The sequence below is a fragment of the Cheilinus undulatus genome, linkage group 6, assembly GCF_018320785.1.
Source record: "Cheilinus undulatus linkage group 6, ASM1832078v1, whole genome shotgun sequence".
Classification (NCBI taxonomy): Eukaryota; Metazoa; Chordata; class Actinopteri; order Labriformes; family Labridae; genus Cheilinus; species Cheilinus undulatus.
Window position 1 is genome coordinate 18,805,358 of NC_054870.1, and position 18,866 is coordinate 18,824,223.

At 38.3% G+C, this 18,866-nt stretch overlaps 1 protein-coding gene across 1 annotated transcript in view; it reads right to left on the reverse strand.

Moving 5' to 3' along the window:
* The window catches only part of epas1b (endothelial PAS domain protein 1b), a 93,809-nt gene that overhangs the window by 27,119 nt on the left and 47,824 nt on the right, over positions 1-18,866 (reverse strand). Inside the window, exons 3-6 of the mRNA XM_041789141.1 lie at positions 17,396-17,547; positions 14,132-14,219; positions 10,047-10,165; positions 8,889-9,091 (exon numbers count right to left, since the gene is read on the reverse strand). Of these exons, the coding sequence (XP_041645075.1) occupies positions 8,889-9,091; positions 10,047-10,165; positions 14,132-14,219; positions 17,396-17,547 (562 nt within the window). The remainder of the gene's footprint in view (positions 1-8,888; positions 9,092-10,046; positions 10,166-14,131; positions 14,220-17,395; positions 17,548-18,866) is intronic.

Here is an 18,866-nt window from a genome sequence, read left to right on the forward strand (position 1 = left end):
GGAATTTCATGAAAACATGTGAATGACAAATGGTAAGTAATTTAGTTGGATGAAGATTAAAAGTGTGTGGATGATGAAGCGTGGTTTGGATACGCTGTTGGGGAGACTGGGAGAAAGAGGAGAGAAAGGTCTGCTGGTGCAGAAAAGACTCTTGTCCTCAGATTACATAACGCTCACAGATGCAGCCTCAGAGAGGAGGGAGAGAGGAAGAGCCGATAAAATGAAAGAGAGGAGACGAGTGGAAAGGCACATCTCTGGTCTAAATTAGATTGAAAGAGATGATGAAAGGAGGAAAGAAGGAAAAAGCGAAACAAGAAGGCAGGGAAATTAAAATGTGCTTAATTTAGTAGGCTACTTCTTCTACTCTTTTAACAAGACACGTCAAATATTCTCAGTTTTCATGTTTTTTAATGTTCATATCCATTTTGAAGTTCTATACAAAAAAATGCATTGTTTCTTCATCAAAAGTGAGTCTTTCAGAGGGTTTTCTGGGAAAGTCTTTTTTTTTCAATTCAGGATATTAAAATCACAAATCCAATCAATTTCATTACAATATTTTTACATTATTGATTTAAACATTCAGTTATTTCTATTGATTTCTAACTGTATACTGGTTTTTCTACTGTATACTGGTTTTTCTACATTCCTGGTTATTATTACATCTTGTAATAGGGAGTGTGAGAGTGGTGTTCGAAAGCAGTGGACATTCAGACAAAAACAAAATAAATCTCACAGAAAAGCAGCAGCAGGCAGGAAATAAAAAGGCTCCATCTAAAGCCTGGACGAGCCACTCACGTATGGTCTGTTTCCACAAAGTGGTCTGCTTTGGTTCAGTACAGTTTTGTCATAGTTTAGCGTGTTCAATCCTGATCTTACCCATGTTTCCTCAGCTGATTTCTGTCCACTCCTGTGCCCTGTGATGGTAAATCCGTCTCTTTTAAGAGATCCAGATCATTTGGATCAGCTCAGTCGAGCTGGCTGTTTAGTTCTCTGGCTCTTCACCTTTTGAAAGTTTGGATTTCTAAATGTGGATTAAATAATGGCAAAGGATGGGGGGAAAGGAAACTGGCATTCAAACTGCAGTTAGCTACAGTGGCTCAAATTAAAGAGAAATTATGTAGAACAAGCTTGTTCATGAAGGGCCCATCATTACTCAGTCGTTTACCCCATAAGGTTTATTCTGTTGATAGTACAACACTGTTTCAATTCAAAGCATTTCTTATGACAAAATGAGGGGTTTTTTTATATCTTAAAGGGGCTTAGCTAGCCTGTTGGTTCAGCACAAGACTCCTCTAGACTCTTGTCTCCCTTTATCTGGATAGCCAACGGTACTGGGAGGTCTGCAGGACTGAGTCATTTGTGATATTGATCGCCTCCATGCCAGGTAAATAAGTTAAACTGTAGGGAAAAAAATCACTGTTTTGTAGAGTGTAGGGATCTTACTTATGTGTATGGGAAAATTGAGAGTGAAAATTGCAGTGTGCAGGTCAATTTAGAGGTCCCATTCATTCCTGATGGCTGCCCTCCATTTCCTGACCCCCAATGGACATTCTGGATCATGTGATTGCAAACAACCTGTTAAAAAATGGTTTTGAAAATGTATATCTTAAAATCAAGGTCAACTCAGATGATTTAAGAGCTGGTGAAACATTGTCTAATGTTACTTGTGTCTGCATGGATGCCATTCTTTTGAACTTCTCTTGAGTTATTGTTGTCAATTTGACGTAATTAACAATTTTGACACTCTTAAATGCCTAGGAGTATACAGGTATCCAAGAGGGAGTCAATATCAAATGAATAATAATATAAATGACTTGGATCAAGAAAAAACAAAGCTTAGTGAGACATTCCTGGTAACCATGTCATATCATGAACAGACAGGATATTACATAATTCGATGACATTCAACGTTTCTTTTTTCTTTTTCATTTTTTGCTGCGTCACTACTCCCTCTCTTTCTTTCATTCTTTGTACTTTCCTTTTCCTACGCAGTTTCCCAAACTGCCGGACAACAAGCAGAAGAAACATTTTGTCCTTTCCCTAATGAGTCTAAGTCCCTGCTGGGCCAGGAGGGCGACCCACCTCCTGTAAACTCATTTGTGTAATTGGAGAAAAGATCTGAGCGATGATTAAATGACACCAAAAAGGTGAAACAGAAAATTTGTCCTTGTTTGTGGCACAGTGACGCAGGGACGCGCAGGCATACAAAAATGCATATTCACTTTTCTCTGACAGTAACCTTTGTCCTGCTTGAGCAACCCCATAAGATTACATGTCTGAGCGGGGGATTGTGTAACTTGAATCAGTGTGTGAGGTTGTGTTTGTCATTACTTCCATGTACATGGGCCATTAAACATGAATTACCATGTTTTTTTCTTCTTTTTTTTTCAAAATATCTTCACTGGTAACTTAACAGAACACACAAACATGGCAGAGTGGAGCTCTTCTCTGCTGTCCCAGTGACACGGCTCTGATAAGATGTCACACAGCAGCGTGACATCTTTACAAAACTGGAATGTGTTATTCTCTGATCTGGAGCGGTTGGTGTGGCCTGACAGTGTCGTGAGAGCATCTTATTAAAGTATTAATGTTTCATCTCTGGCGTACATTTCTTAATGATACCTCTGCCAAGTCAAACAATATCAGTCAACACTGTAATCAGTCAAAAAGTCTTCTGTGTGTTTGTGTATGTGGCACGCTCTGTACTTAAGGTTGTGTTTGATCTGGCAGCAGTCCACTACATGATGCTGCTGTTCCCTTTAAATCTCCTGAACTTTACTCTGGTTCTCTAAATACCCAACAGGTGCACTAATCCTTTCTTGGTTTAGTCATTCTCTCACTTTTTGTCAACACTACAGTCATTAGAATATGGTTATGTCACATTGAGTCTGGTGTTTTTTCACCTCCAGTGTCATTACCTCGTAGTCTTTGGGGTTTTTTAACCAGTTTACAATGCCCAAAAGAAAGGCGACAATAAACACAGTCTCAGCAGATTTGAACACTGGCATAAACTACATCTGTGCATGCCCCACTTTTGAATTTTGAAGCTTTTCCATACCTTACAAAAGGTGAGTGCTAACAAGTGGCTAACTAGGATGACGACATTAAATGTCCTCACACCAAACCCAACAAACATGTAAACTCATCCACTGGTCTGCTTCGCATCTTTTCATCACAATAAAAAAAAATCTTTTATAGCAGAGGTAAGACAAGAAAAATAATCAGTCGACTGAAGTTTGGTTTTTAACATGAAGTTTTAAGGGTTCGTGTACACAGCCTTTGTAATGTAGTCCAGCCATCTCAGTGCTCAGTATTCTTAGAGCATTAACACCTGACATCAGCTGCTTTCTGTCACTATGCTCACAGCACCAGACTTATCACTGTCACTTCCTCCTCAATGGCCAATCAGAAAAAAAATCAAGGGCTAGACGTATGATACCAGCTTTGTTAACAGCAATAGCAAACACTGATCTGACTCGATCTGCAGCTGCTTCTAATGCCAGCACAGGATTCCCTTACATTGTTTTTATGTTTTCCCCTTGAATAAAGGAAAAAATAAATCACACAGAACTGCCCTACAGAACCCAGCAACTATCAACACTGGTGAGAAGCTCTTTGACGCTTTGTGAAGACTTTCTTGATGCACCAAATGTATGAAGTGCCATAGATTGTTTTTCCTTCTTTTGCAGCAGTTCTTGTTTTCAGCAGCAATCCAAAAACCCTTTTGCTTTTTGAGAGTGCTCTCTTGTGGGTTGGCCTACAAAAATGATCACTGCAGCCGTTAGCTTTGGGCTTTAACAAACACAATTTCTTAACCACTACAGACCTAATATTTGACTTCTACCCAGAGGTGTCAAGTAACTAAGTACAAATACAGTTGAAACCAGAAGTTTACATACACTATATAAAAAGGCACATAAACTTTTTTTTCTCACCGTCTAACATTAAATCAGATTAAACTTTTCCTGTTTTTGGTCAATTAGGATTACCAAAATTATTTCTATTTGCTAAATGCCAGAATAATGAGAAAAGGATTTTTTTAGACAATTTTTATTACTTTCTTCAAAGTCAGAAGTTTACATACACCAAGATTACTATGCCTTTAAACAATTTGGGAAAGCCCAGATGATGATGTCATGCCTTTGGAAGCCTCTGATAGGTTTATTGACAACAATTGAGTTAATTAGAGGCACACCTGTGGATGTATTTTAAGGCACACCTGAAACACACTGCTTCTTTGTGTAACACCATGGGAAAATCAAAAGAAATCAGCCAAGATATCAGGAAGAGAATTGTGGACTTGCACAAGTCTGGTTCATCCTTGGGTGCAATTTCCATATGCCTGAAAGTGCCACATTCATCTGTTCAAACAATTATACACAAGTATAAACACCATGGGAATGTCCAGCCATCATACCACTCAGGAAGGAGAAGGGTTCTGTGTCCCAGAGATGAACGTGCTTTGGTCCGAAAAGTGCATCTCAACCCAAGAACAAAAGCAAAAGACCTTGTGAAGATGCTGGCTGAAGCTGGTAAGAGTGTGTCATTATCAACAGTCAAATGAGTCCTGTACCGACATGGGCTGAAAGGCCACTCTCCCAGGAAGAAGCCATTACTCCAAAAGAAACATAAAAATGCCAGATTACAGTTTGCAAATGCACACAGGGACAAAGACCTTAATTTTTGGAGACATGTTCTGTGGTCTGACGAAACTAAAATTGAACTTTTTGGCCATAATGACCATCGTTACATTTGGAGAAAAAAGGGGGAAGCTTGCAAGCCTGAGAACACCATCCCAACTCTGAAACATGGGGGTGGCAGCATCATGTTGTGGGGTTATTTTGCTGCAGGAGGGACTGGTGCACTTCACAAAATAGACGGCATCATGAGGAAAGAACATTATGTGGAAATACTGAAGCAACATCTCAAGACATCAGCCAGGAAGTTAAAGCTTGGGCGCAAATGGGTTTTCCAAATGGACAATGACCCTAAGCATACTGCCAAACTGGTTACAAAGTGGCTTAAGGATAACAAAGACAATGTTTTGGAGTGGCCATCACAAAGCCCTGATCTCAATCCCATTGAAAATTTATGGGCAGAGCTGAAAAGGCATGTGCGAGCAAGGCGGCCTACAAACTTGGCTCAGTTACACCAGTTCTGCCAGGAGGAATGGGCCAAAATTCCTGCAAACTATTGTGAGAAGCTTATGAAGCAAAGTTTATGTGCCTTTTTATATAGTGTATGTAAACTTCTGGTTTCAATTGTACTTTGTTACCTTACTTAAGTAGAAATTTTGGGTATCTATACTTTACTGAAGTAATTATTTTTCAGCCTACTTTTTAAACTCTACTCCTTATATTTTCATGCAATTATCTTTACTTTCTACTCTTTACATTTGTTCAAAATAAAAAAAAAAAAACTATCCAGATAGATTGCACCATCCGGATAGAGTGAATTTGATTGTGGTTGGATGAGAAGTATGAACATAATACCTTTATGACACCCTATTGGTTTGTGCGCGATCCATTGCACCTTCAAACATGACAAATCACGTCACACTCCAGCAAGGAAATAGCAGATGTATGTAGCCTAGTACGAAGATGTCCGTGGCAGAGACTCAAGAGAACTGAAGCGAAATGTCCCAACCAAGCACCAGCGAGGAGGTTGGTAGTACACATACTGTATAAGATTCTTGAATGTATTTTCATTGTACTAAAATGTTTTCATTTTCAATGGGCAGAAATACGGCTGAAACAGGTGCATCCCAAATTTTTCAACATTAACATTTTAATATAACATTATAGTCATTATGACCTTTAGAAAAGTGTTTTTGGGGGAGGTGGGGTAGTGAACTATGATAGAATGGAATGCAATATATTGGATTGGTATAATGGAATGGAATGGTATAATGGAATGGAATGGTGGAATGGAATGGTAAGGTAGAATGGAATGGAAAGTATAATAGAATGGAATGGTGAAATGGAATGGAATGGTAGAATGGAATGGTGGAATGGAATGGAATGGTAGAATGTAATGGAATGTAATGGAATGGTATGGTAGAATGTAATGGAAAGTATAATAGAATGGAATGGTGGAATGGAATGGAATGGTAGAATGGAATGGTGGAATGGAATGGAATGGTAGAATGGAATGGTGGAATGGAATGGAATGGTAGAATGGAATGGAATGGTAGAATGGAATGGAAAGTATAATAGAATGGAATGGTGGAAAGGAATGGAATGGTAGAATGGAATGGTAGAATGGAATGGAAAGTATAATAGAATGGAATGGTGGAATGGAATGGAATGGTAGAATGGAATGGAAAGTATAATAGAATGGAATGGTGGAATGGAATGGAATGGTATAATGGAATGGAATGGTACAATGGAATGGTATGGTACAATGGAATGGTATGGTAGAATGGAATGGAAAGTATAATAGAATGGAATGGTGGAATGGAATGGAATGGAATGGTATAATGGAATGGTATGGTAGAATGGAATGGAAAGTATAATAGAATGGAATGGTGGAATGGAATGGAATGGTAGAATGGAATTAGTCCCTGTGGCACGGCCTAAGCTTTTGTCCTTTATGGAATTTTTTCCCCTTTACATTACTTTTACTTTTATACTTTTAGTAGTTTTGAAACCAGTACTTTTATACTTTTACTTGAGTAAAAAGCTTGAGTTGACACTTCAACTTCTACAGAAGTCTTTTGAAACCCTAGTATCTATACTTCTACCTGAGTAATGAATGTGAATACTTTTGACACCTCTGCTTCTACCTGCTATTCTGTTGTGAACCTCATATTTTTCTGTACCTTGTTTTTGGAGAAATTTGGGAGAATATGACATATCTAATCTTAAAATCACTGTAAATGCAGTGACTTCCTTGTAGTTAAAGAAACAGAATTACTTCAGAGGATAAACTTAAGCCCACTTCAGACTAAAGATTTGCAAAACAACAAGACAAATGTTGCTGTAGCCTGGAAATCAGCTTGTCAGGTTGCAGACATCTGGTTGTAGGATGTTGCAAGCAGATAAATGTGGAAGGGAAATACTAATCTCATTTGAAAGGCTATAAATGCCAATTTTCTCTGATAAAGTCCCGTAGATTTTGGAAATGATTTCAACTATCTTTTTTCTTGTTTGTTTTCACACAGACACTTTGGCCTGTAGACACTTCTGTCTCCTCCATATAAGCTGCACATCATGCTTAAACGCACAGCTGCTGGATGAGACAGGAGTGTTTACAAGCTGAAGTTTCCGTGAGAGAACAAATGAACAAAAAAAGCAGATAAATAGATAGAAGGAAAAATAGAAACACTGTTTTTTTTTTTTTTTTAAAGGCTTTCATTTTTTCCAGCTGTGCGCGTACCAGGATGTGTGGCGCTATATGAAATAGTAAATGAGATGTTAAAGGCTGTATGAGCTTAATTTGTCTGTGGAAAATGAATTATTCTCAGCGGATATCTTTTTATAACAAGACTGATCTAGAAAAGCGTTTTTGTATTTATATGTGCCATGAAATTGCACTGCCACCCTAGATGTTACTGACAAGAGGGATTTAGTGATGAATCTTACTAGTGCATTAGTATGATATTAATATTACGCACTATCATGATGACAAAAATGCATGAAAAAAAAGTTCATAACTGAATTTCTTCATCATTCATACACATGCATTGGTGGTCTTGTTATACATTACAGCACTCCAACAAAAACATTATTTTTAAGCTTGTGGGCTTTTAAAAAACATTGAAATGCCCAAAAACAAAGCAGAAACTTCAGCTGGGTGACCACTGCAGCTCAAGTTTCAGTCAGTTGTGTGAGGAAATTTGTCTGACTGTTTTAAGAGGGGAGGAAAAACAATGTTTTTTTGAGAGCTAAGATGTGTGCTGAGGTCAAACTTTCAATTCCCAGGAAAAATCAAACCAAATGAAAGAAATAAAAATAAAAATAAAAAATAATTATGCGGGGCTTTCCAGAGTAGCTTAGGACTGTGCATGGCTCAGACTGAGCAAACTGTGAGCTTAAATCCTTGGGAGTTGCATTATGGAGGACTGTCCATTACGGTTTTTGGCAAGACCAGCCGGTGAGTCTGAGTCTGACAACGTTAAGACTCCATTGTCATGGGAATTCAGAGCATGCACTGTAGCATTCATAGTGCAAATAACTTGTTAAATGCTTAGTTTGAGGACTTTTTAATGTTTTTTGTGTTAAATGTTTTATATGTGCTGTGTCATATTCTGAATTTTGTTTGAATATTATTTCAAAACATATTTTATCTTTTAATGTAATATTTTTTGCAGTGTAACTTCCTTTTATCTTCTAAACCCTTGGCTCTCAATTGGTCTGTTTTTTTTCCAGGCACACATTTGCGACCCACATCTTCAGGGGATGTTGATTGTGGATATGTGGCAAAAAGCCTATAATAAGCTTTAATTTAAAGGACATGTCTCTATATCTTTGTCTCATTGCATATTCTGTTCCATCTCATGTTGAAACTGATCCATTTTTCTACAAAAATGTATGATTATTATATAAAATTTTAAGAAACATGAGTCCTGATTTGCCACCAAGGAGCCACTGCTCTAAATGTTGTCTTTTTTTATACTCTTATAAGAATGTTCTCTGTGAATGTATGAATGATGCTCTATGAATAAACTTGCTTTGCCTTAACAAAGCTTTGCCACACATCAAAAATAAAAATTACTTATAAAAGGAAGCAAAACTTATCAGTTAAAGACATCTTTCTGATTTTTATTTGACCTTCTTTGAAAGAGTGAGAGAAACAGTGATGAATAAAAACTCCCCTCATAAATGTCAGTGATCTTCTCTGTGCAATGAAAGCTGGCCTCTGGCTGCGTCCTTGTGTTTGTTTCCTACCTCTCGTCACAGTAGGTGAACTTCATGTCCATGCTGTGTCTGCTCAGGAAAGTCTTGCTGTCCAGCGGCGTGTCGATGTTGGACGGGTGTGGGATTGGTTCGCACATCAGGACAGCGCAGGTGAGTGGGGGCTCTTTGAAGCCACACAGCCCTCGTGGAGGGCAGCTGTTGTACATCTTCAGGTGTCCGGTACAATGCAGCACCTGGAGGGGAAATATTACACTTACAGGTCACATATTCTACCCCTTTAAGATAAGTTTATATTGGTCTCAGAGGTCCCCAAAGCATGGCTGGGAAGTTTGTTTCTAAAAAAACATTCCAGTATTGGATTTTTGCATGTCTAAAAACCTCTCTGTTGCAGCACTGCTCAAAACGAGCTGTTTCTGTGTCTGCAGCTTTAAATGTTAATAAGCGGTCTGACTCCAGCCCTCTCAGGAAATGGATGTGGCTTAATGGATGTGGTGAAACTTTCTTCCAAGAGGGGAAGGGCCAAGAGACATCATGCGGGGAAAATCTGAAAAACGGCTTGTTTCAGCACACATATTCTAAAAGGTTGGGGGGATTTTTCTGATTCTTGGGAGGATTGTGGACAGATCAGGGGCACATATTATTGTTAGAAAAGCCTGAAAAAGTGTATTTTGCATAATATTTGACTTTTAAACTTACGATAATGCAACTAAATTTCAATATCAAGACAGTTTTCCTGATGTTTTATTGTCAGCAGCTGGTACTAGACAAATTTAAAACATTTGCCATAATTATACAATTCATTTTGTCCAATGTTTATTAATCTAAAATAAATTAAAGTTCACTATGACTGTTTTAAATCAGCTGTACTTACTGAAAACAGAGTTCAAATGTTCATTAAAAGGACAGAAATTCGGAAATTGTGTGTTTTTTAAATCACTGCTTCCTAATTGTAAAAAGCAGAATATTTTACCTCAAATAACAATCTTAATTTGGTTGACTGTTGAAAACAGTCACAAAAAGCTACAAGAATATGAGGCAACAAATATCTGCATTTTACAGCATGAGAAGCCAGCTGAAGAGCTGCAAAGCAGTGATAGAAGGCAATTTGTATGAGATGTGTTCTTGACTTTGTTATAAACGATGTACAGATGTTGCAGATGTGTCATCCTGTGCAGATCTCTGTCTAACCTTCCAGCTGGCTGACTTGAGGTTGACGGTGCGTCCTCTGTTGGTCACCGTGCATTTCATCCTCATGAAGAAGTCTCGCTCAGTGCTCAGCTCTTTGCCTTTCTTACCAAAGCTGCTCCCTGAAACGCAAACAGTCACAGAGGGAGAATGAAAACCAACAATACATCTGTAGTACAAACAACATAGTGTCATGTGTTTACCAGAAGTCATCAACTGAATGTGAGCATGCAGGAAACACCACAGTTACTGTTGATTTATGATGGAAACGGCTGTTTTAAGTGTGATCAATGTTGACATTTACACTCTGACTCTTTCCATGATAAAACAAGTTGAAACATTACAAATGTTCAAGTCATCTTTTAAACTTTCCTGCTCACACCCTCAAATCACTTTTTTTCTAACTTTAGCACACGTGTGAAATCAGGAAAATAACTTTTACTGTTTATTTGTAATTGTGACGGCTCACACTCGACTACAACAGTTTAACCTAGCTTTCAAATATCTGTAAACTATAATGAAAAATGTTTGAATGATGCACTCCAATGGCTTTATAAACAAACATGGTTTGGTGGTGTTTTAACTACTTTTTAATGTTTTAAAAAGGACAAGCATGTTTATTTGTGTTGCACAATTTCAAAGCACTTCATACAAGACATCAGAGTATGATGTAAAGTGGATAAAGAAACATATTAAAGGAAGATTTTAAGATTAAAAAAAACATAAGAACGAAAATAAGGAAAACAAGAAAAAAAATGATACAAAAAAAGCTTAAATAAAATATCTACCTTATTCCTAGGGGCTCTACTGTGATTACATAGTGGCTAGCTCTAGTGGCTAATCACCAGTGGTGGTTGTTTTGAAAGGAACATGGAAGGAATATAAGGGTAAGATCTGGCTGTTCTCACAAACTGAGTGACAGTGCAAGATGAAGACTAGTGAGGAAGGCCTTTTGTCTTTCAGAAAAAAGAGCTATGTTTCACAGACACCAAACTCTACATATCACCACAAGCACACCATCCCCATTAATTTATTTTCCAGCAAGACAATGACCTGAAGCATACAGAGAAAGCTACACAGACATGGTTTAAAGATGTCAAAGTGAATGTTCTGGGGTGGCTGAAACAAAGCCCAGACCTCAATCTAATAGAGTTTGTAGCTGGACATGAAAAGGGCTGTTCACACCTGATCCCAGTGCAACCTGATGGAGCTTGATCAGTTTTGCAAAGAAGAATGAAGTAAAATTGTTGTATCCAGGTCTGTAAGCCTGATCGAGACCTATCCACACAGACTCAGTGCTGAGACTGCAGCCAAAGATGAATCTACTAAATACTGACGTTAAGTGGGAGAATAATTATGCAGTCCTTTATTCTACATTACATATTTTTTAAATGACATAACTTTGTAGAAATCTGTTTTCACTCTGACATTAAAGAGAGGTTTTTGGATTTTTTTTTACATAAAAAAATGGTTTTGAGCATGATTGATTGTAAATCAATAAAAGGGTAAAACATTAAAGGGGTGAATACTTTTTACAGGCACTATAAATCATCTTTGAAACCACCAAAATAATATGACGTTTAATTTTGTCAGTGGGAGGAGGGAAATGACCTTATTTTCCTGTACTGTGTACCCTGCTTTAAATAAAGCTAATATTTCCTTTAATTTAAGTCTACACTTGATAAGTATTAAACACTTAAAACCTTTAAAATTCAGCAGTTTTACCTGCCTGCCTCTCTGTTTTATTTTTATTTTAATAACTTTTTCATCAGTCAACTGTGAAAAAGTTACTGTTTCACTTGCAAGTAACAGGAGATTCCAAACATATTAAAACCTTTCATTAGTTTCTTGCCTATAACTGAGATGATATAAATAAGATGACTGAACTTGATCCCAACACTTCCCAAACCTTATTTTTAAATGTTTAATTCTAGTTTTTGGGGGGTTGGTGGAAAAATAAACAGAACCAATAAAGAAAATAACTTAACCTTTGCTCCCTTATGTGACTGGAAAAACGGTCAAGGATTAAACTCGAAGAGGTCTCCCTACATATGTACGCACACAAACATGAGAGAGAGAGAGAGAGTAAGAGTGAGAGAGAAAGAGAGAGAGAGAGAGAGAGAGAGAGAGAGAGAGGACGTGAAATTGGGCCAAGCTGTTACATCACAAGGTCAGAGTTTAGCCACAGAGCGGCAGCCGAAGAGCGAAGTGCTGAAGTGTCTCTTTTGTGAATCTGCACACTCACAAGTGTGTCTTTATCTTTATATAAATACACTAAAAATAAGGCAATGGCACAAAAATTACTTTCTTATATCCACACAAGAAAAAGGGGGCACGCTGGCTTGTGTCGATTCATTGTAACGGGAGACGGATCATATAATAAAAAGTAAGGCACTACTTGTGTGTCTTGTGGCTACTTCTGATAAGAGTTATCACCCCCAGCTTAGTGACTGTGATTGTTCATGTCCATTTTTATTAGTTACACTCCTACTACCAGCTGTCACACACCTGTATAAATGTGTCTTTCCAAAGAAAATGTCCTTTTTTGAGCAAAATAATGCTACATCTCTGTCTTTTTTAAGCTTTTTATATAATTACTTTCCATTTGAACCAGTGGGATTTTCTACTACACATACTATGTTTCCTATCTGTAACAGATAACGCCGAGCTCGTTTCTCTCTCAGTCTTTCCTCGTCTTCTCGTCCACAGGCTCTCAGAGCTTATCATCGCCTTCCCCTTCTCTGCACACGTACTCACGCACACATCTATACTTCTGCGATGTATCTCTCTTTAGGTTGTCCTCTATATGGTCTCTGACCTTCTGTTCTCATGTTTGTTCTGGACACTTGTTCATGAGATAGATAAAATTATGTAACACCAAACATGCTGTTTTTCTTCTTTTTCCCTTGATTCACTCACAGAGGACAGGGTGAAGCTAGCTCTCACCTTTCCCTGTTGTACCACTACAGTTTAAACTGTCCATGAAACAGTCCGTGACAAATCCTCTGTCTAACAAACTCTACCACTGGTGTGAAATAGTCTCTCATTCCTGTCTCCTAAGTGGAAACTCCTTTTTTTTTTTTGTTTTTTTTTTTTTTTTTCATTTTGTAGTGCATTTTTTACACTACAAGTCACAGATTTACTTGAACCAAAACCTGATTTTTTTTAGATTATAAAAATGAAAATAGAAAAATGTCCAGTAGAAAATCCTACCAGGAACATGAAGCTGTTTTTCTTGTATAAGTCCTGCAGTTAAGAGCCTAATCAAATAATACTTTTACTGGGACTGATCTTTAAGGAAATAGTTGTGATCCTAGCTCACAATCATTTTATTATAAATAAAATCTAGAATAGAGGAAACATTTATGTAAAAGACAGTAATCTAACCATGATCTAAGTTTAGTCTTTCATAAAATTTTGACTTTACAATGTTATAAACTTAGGACTTTAAAAACTTGAACTTTTTGACTTTATAATGTCAAATCATGTGACCATTAAAAATTCTGAAATTATGAGTTTATTGTGAGGTTAAAACTTTTCTAAGCTGTTTCATATTCCACAGAGGAATATTTTTGGCTTTGAGAGCTTTAAATCTTCTAGAGAATCTTTGAAATGTAATTTTTTTTTCTTTTTTTCAGAGTCTTGGGGGGGCTTTTTGGCTTTTATTTATTTTTTGGATAGTGCAAGAAATCAGGTTGAAAGAGGGGATTGATGTGCAGCAAAGGCACCACAAGTCAGACCCTGGCTGGCTGCTCGGAGGACCAATTACCCTACATTGGGCTCAAGCTACTGGGCCATCAGTGCGGCACACATTATCAGATAAAAAAGTTTAATGGGCACACTTCCAGATGAACTGCTGAGCCTGTTTATGCTTTTATTGAACCAACCAGTTAGATTTGATTGACTCCATGATCTTTGCTCCCATTGCACTTCCAGAGGGAGAGGAACTGATATACAGAGGCTTTAAATCAATATGGCAGTACTGTAGGGAATTACAGCATTAAATATTTGGATGACAGTGATTTTTATGTTTTATTTTCTAATAAAAAGGAATAAGATGAATGCATACTAAGGAATACTATACTGACCAGCTGTCTTCAGGCTGAGATTTTCTCTGATCTCCTCGTGATCACATGGGTGAGTGAAATCAAAGATGCTGTGACCAGTGAGGTCCACCTGGAAAATAAAACCAATAGAAAACAAAATAAAGTAGCAGTATTAATATTCAGTTTTACAGCAGTTGGGCCTCACACTCATCAGGGTGAGACTTGTTTGGTTTCTTTCTTATAAAGCAGCAGGAACAACAGCAGTTTGCTTTGGATAAACACAAGAAGAGGAAGAACTGGGCTGCTGAGTCTCCTCTAGAAACTTCAATTGTTTCAACACCAAACAGGCAGAATCTCATCTGATTACGCGCTGCAGAGTCATCCCATCATCCATTTGTTTTTTAATTGGTGCCAGAGGATAAAAATAGTAGAAGATGTTTTGAGTTGACCCAATGTGTCTGACCTGAACAAGACTATTAACAATTTCAAAGTGTTTTTCTTTATTTCAGCTGTGTCTGATGCAGTATCATTCTTTTTAAAGCCCACTTTACCTTATTTCTGAATTCACTTATTGCACTTAATCCTATCCGTTTTTTTCTGTCTCATTTTGTCAGCTATTTCAGATTTAGTCTCAGTTTTAGTCTTTCAACAACATTTAGTCCAGCTTCAGTCAAAAATCTTTACATTTTCACTCTGCCACAATGACAAAGAGGAGACAAAGCTGCTCTATGACACACGCTACAAAACAAAAATGACACCAGACTCATGACTTTTCTCTACAACTGAGAGAAAAAGCTGGACTTTGTTGAAACATGCTCACAAGAAAACCTGTTTGGTATGGCTGGATGTGATGATACACCTGCTCCACGATCCCTGATGAAGTAAGCTCCCTTTAAAGGACTTCTACATACTCTTTTTAAAGGAGATAACACATGTTGGTGTTAGAAAGCTCAGCTTATGTGCTGTTATATGTCAGTTGTAGTTGGTGACACTGCATACACATGTTTTAATATGTATCTATATCCATGCAGCCAAACGGTGTGATGCTTTGTTAAAGGGGATATATTTTACCCTTTTAAGACAAGTTTATATTGGTCTCAGAGGTCCCCAAAACATGCCTGTGAAGTCTGTTGCTGAAAAAAAACCACTCTAGTACAGGAATTGTGAATGTCTTAACCCTTTAGGCGCCAGAGTTTTTTCAAGAAAATATATAATTGTGATATCAAGATTTCAAAAAGCAGTAGCTTGAAATTGGTTAGAGATACAGGCATACTGTAAATGAGAAAAATCTTCAGTATGAACCAAAGTTTGTGGTGGGGGTAAAGGTCGTGTATTGACCACCCCTGAAACCCCAACCACTTCCTCTCATCGGCATTCGCCGATTACGCCCACCCCAACCCTGGTGAGGAAAAGCATCAGTTCAGTATGTGCTGCTTGTGGACTCTCAGGAGTTCTTGTGGCCCCGACGTCTCGGTCTCACCAGACGACTAAACGTCATCGTCACAGGGGTGAATATTCCACTATTCCTACCGAAAATGTGAGTATTCTCGCTAAAATTCGCTCTCTTTTTCTCTTTCATGCACCTTCTACAACCACTTCTACCACTTCCTCGTCTCCTCGACCGGGGGTGTGTCTTTAAATTTTCTCTCTCCAAAACTTTGAATGGAAAGACACCCACATATGCAGCTGGGATTGAAGTTACTCATGTCAGCCGTCTCCTGGTGTAAAGTAGTAACAACATTAAGCACCACATTTGTTGCTACAGCCCTTTTTATTCAGAAATATTGCTTGTAGCAATTTTGCGACTGGCGCATAAAAGGTTAAAACCCCTCTGTTCCAGCGTTTCTCAGAACGAGCAGTTTCTGTGTCTGTGGCTTTAAATGTTACTGATCTGTCCCCTGACCACACCCTTCTCAGGAAATGGATGTGGCACTCCTGATGTTACAAAGTTACAGACACTTTAATCAAAAGTTAAGTTAAACTGGCAAGTGAGAGGAAGATCAGGAGATGAAGTTGGAACTTTCTTCCAAGTGGGGAGGGCCAACCAAACCTGAGGGCGGGTGCTTACTCCCCACATGAGATCATGAGGGGAAAATCTGAGAACATCTTGTTTCAGCACACATTTTCTGAAAGGTGGAGAAAGAGAGGGGAGGAGGGAATAGATTTTTCTGGAACTCGCGTGGATTGTGGACAGGCCAGGGGAACATATTTTTGCTACAAAGCCTGAAAAAGTGATTTTTACATAATATGTCCCCTTTAAAGCTCTACAATAAAGTGTGCACTCTAAAACTTTGTAAATGCACCCTTTATCATGCTGTGGTCCATCAGCCATGTGGACCACAAAAACTCAGCCCCAGGAAATATTGCAGAGGTCTGTTTTTGTAGTTTAAACTCTCAACTGGCCATCTTCCCAGTAAGACTCATCTTTCGGTAGCCCTTGCAGCAGGACTCACTTTTGTTCTGATAGGGGGAGATCTGAGGAGACTGCAGAGGGGACTCAGGGGGGTCCACAGGTAATAAAACCCACCGTGACTCCTTCCCTGTGATTATTGTGCATATATACCGTAATAATCAGCTGGTTGAGAAAATAAGTGTATGGTCTCACACCTTATTTTCAGTTAAATACTGAAATCTATTGAGTAAAATATTATTAATTAATTCTTAATTCCGAGACTGACTTTTGCTCCTTTTTGGTTATTGTGCCCTGCTTTCAGGGTGGTGCCCTGTACCTACAAATCTTGATAAATTATTATGTTTATTAATACTAGTAATTATCATAATTTTTATTCTAACAATAACTAAAATTTAGCATTGACACCCCAATTAAGGTGTCATTCTTAAAATAGTCATTCAGGATTTTTACCACTATCAGGGGGGCTTTAAAAAGGCTTTGTTTTATGTTCTGTTCTCTTCAGAATTTGTTTTTCATTATACTGAAAAATATTATGTCAAATAACTGATAAGAAAACACACAAAAATACAACGATTAAGTGGAATAAAGCAAAAACAGTTTAACTGGTTTAATTGTTTTTTTTAATTTTTAAATCCTAAGTGCAAAGAAATAAGACAGGGAGGTATTTGGGGGGATTTTCAAACACAAGCAAACAAAAAGGGATGTGTGCAAATTAACTTTTGTTTCTCATCCTACCTGATTTAAACTTAGAGTTAATTCACTGGGTTATAAGTTTTGTATCTACCTGTATTCTATGCTGCTAAAAATTCATGAATATTTTTTCCCAGGTTGTACTACAACCAGATGTGACTTGTTCTTATTCTAAACCAGCATGTACTTCTACGCTTGTTTACCTGTGTGAGCCCCATGAATTTGTTGATGTTCTCGGACAGGAATATCATGTCGCCATCAGACGTTACCACAGTGACGAAGCCCTCCAGTGACTTCAGGTACAGACTGTCCATCTGAATGTCCTCATTGCTGTCAATGCCGCTGCTGCTGCCGCCTAAAGAGAGCGAGGGAAAACAAAGTGTGATGCACTCACAGCTGATTTCTTACTCCATGCAGAATTCAAACTTTTTTTTTATCATAAATGTATGTGTGTGGTTCTGTTAGCTTGCACACAAAAGACTTGTTTTTCCTACTTGAGGCTTTGGGTTTGGGCCAAAACAAACCAGTGCAGCTTCTTCCTGTGTCTCAGACCACTCCCGGACCCCTCTGACAAATTAAAAAACTACACAGCTACACCAAATAGCTGCCTGTTTTTAGAGCATGACTTCCACATTACGCAATTATGTGTAAACATGTTCAGAGCTGCATCCAAACATTTACATACAGAGACTTCAGCGAGTCCATGTCTCACTGCTCAGCTAATTAATACAAGGAATATAAAGCAAAGCAGTGTGTAATAATGTGTGTGTGTGTGTGTGTGTGTGTGAGGCTGATAGCTCCACGCTGAACAAAGCCCAGTAGTCGGTCGGGGCGGGGGTGCCTCCAGTGTGCTTCCCTGAGATAAGAGTTCAGTTCTCAAGGCTCCAATCGAGGCCTGGGGCTCGAGTTTGGAGCCGGGCCCAGATAGTGTTAACCCCCCTAGGGAACTTGGAGCTTTCTCATGGGCCCTGAGGAACTAGGGGAGACCCTCAGGGCCTGGTCCAAAAGTCCAGCAGCACCTTTGGCCTACATACTTAGCTGTGATTACCAGTCATTTGGACAAAGTTGCATTTTCTTCTCTCTCTGTTGTTCTTTGGTTACATAACAGGCCCTGTTTGAAAATAATAGGGCGCAGAAAAGAGCGTCTGATAGGGACAGCTGCTGCTCCGATAATCATTTCCTCTCTGACATTCGTTGTGCTGCACTGGACAGAACCAAAGCCCCAGTCATGAGACTTTCCAAAAATGGGACTTACAGTAGTTCATCCATTTCTTAGGCTTTGTGATTACAGTTATTTTGTTACCTGCTTTTGTACTTATTTCAATAAACCTAGCACAAAAGTAAGAAAATTTGTGTTTGGTAGATTATTTCTTTGCTGTAACATTTCCCCTTGTCTGATACTGTTGTAAAGCCTATTTATTTCCTTTGAAAGTGGTGCCACGTTTGTAAGGAACATGCATTTGTGGGATGAGCAGCAGAGCTGAATATGTGGGTTGTGACCATGAAAAATTTGTCAAATCTTCTCTGCCAATGCCAAACATCTTATTCTACCATTGACTCTTGTTTGGTGGATTTGATGATGAAGTCCTAAGACACAAAACATATAAACAATTTAACATTTTATGCATTTAACAAACAGGAGCCTGGGTAGTATGTGGAAGACCCATACACCTT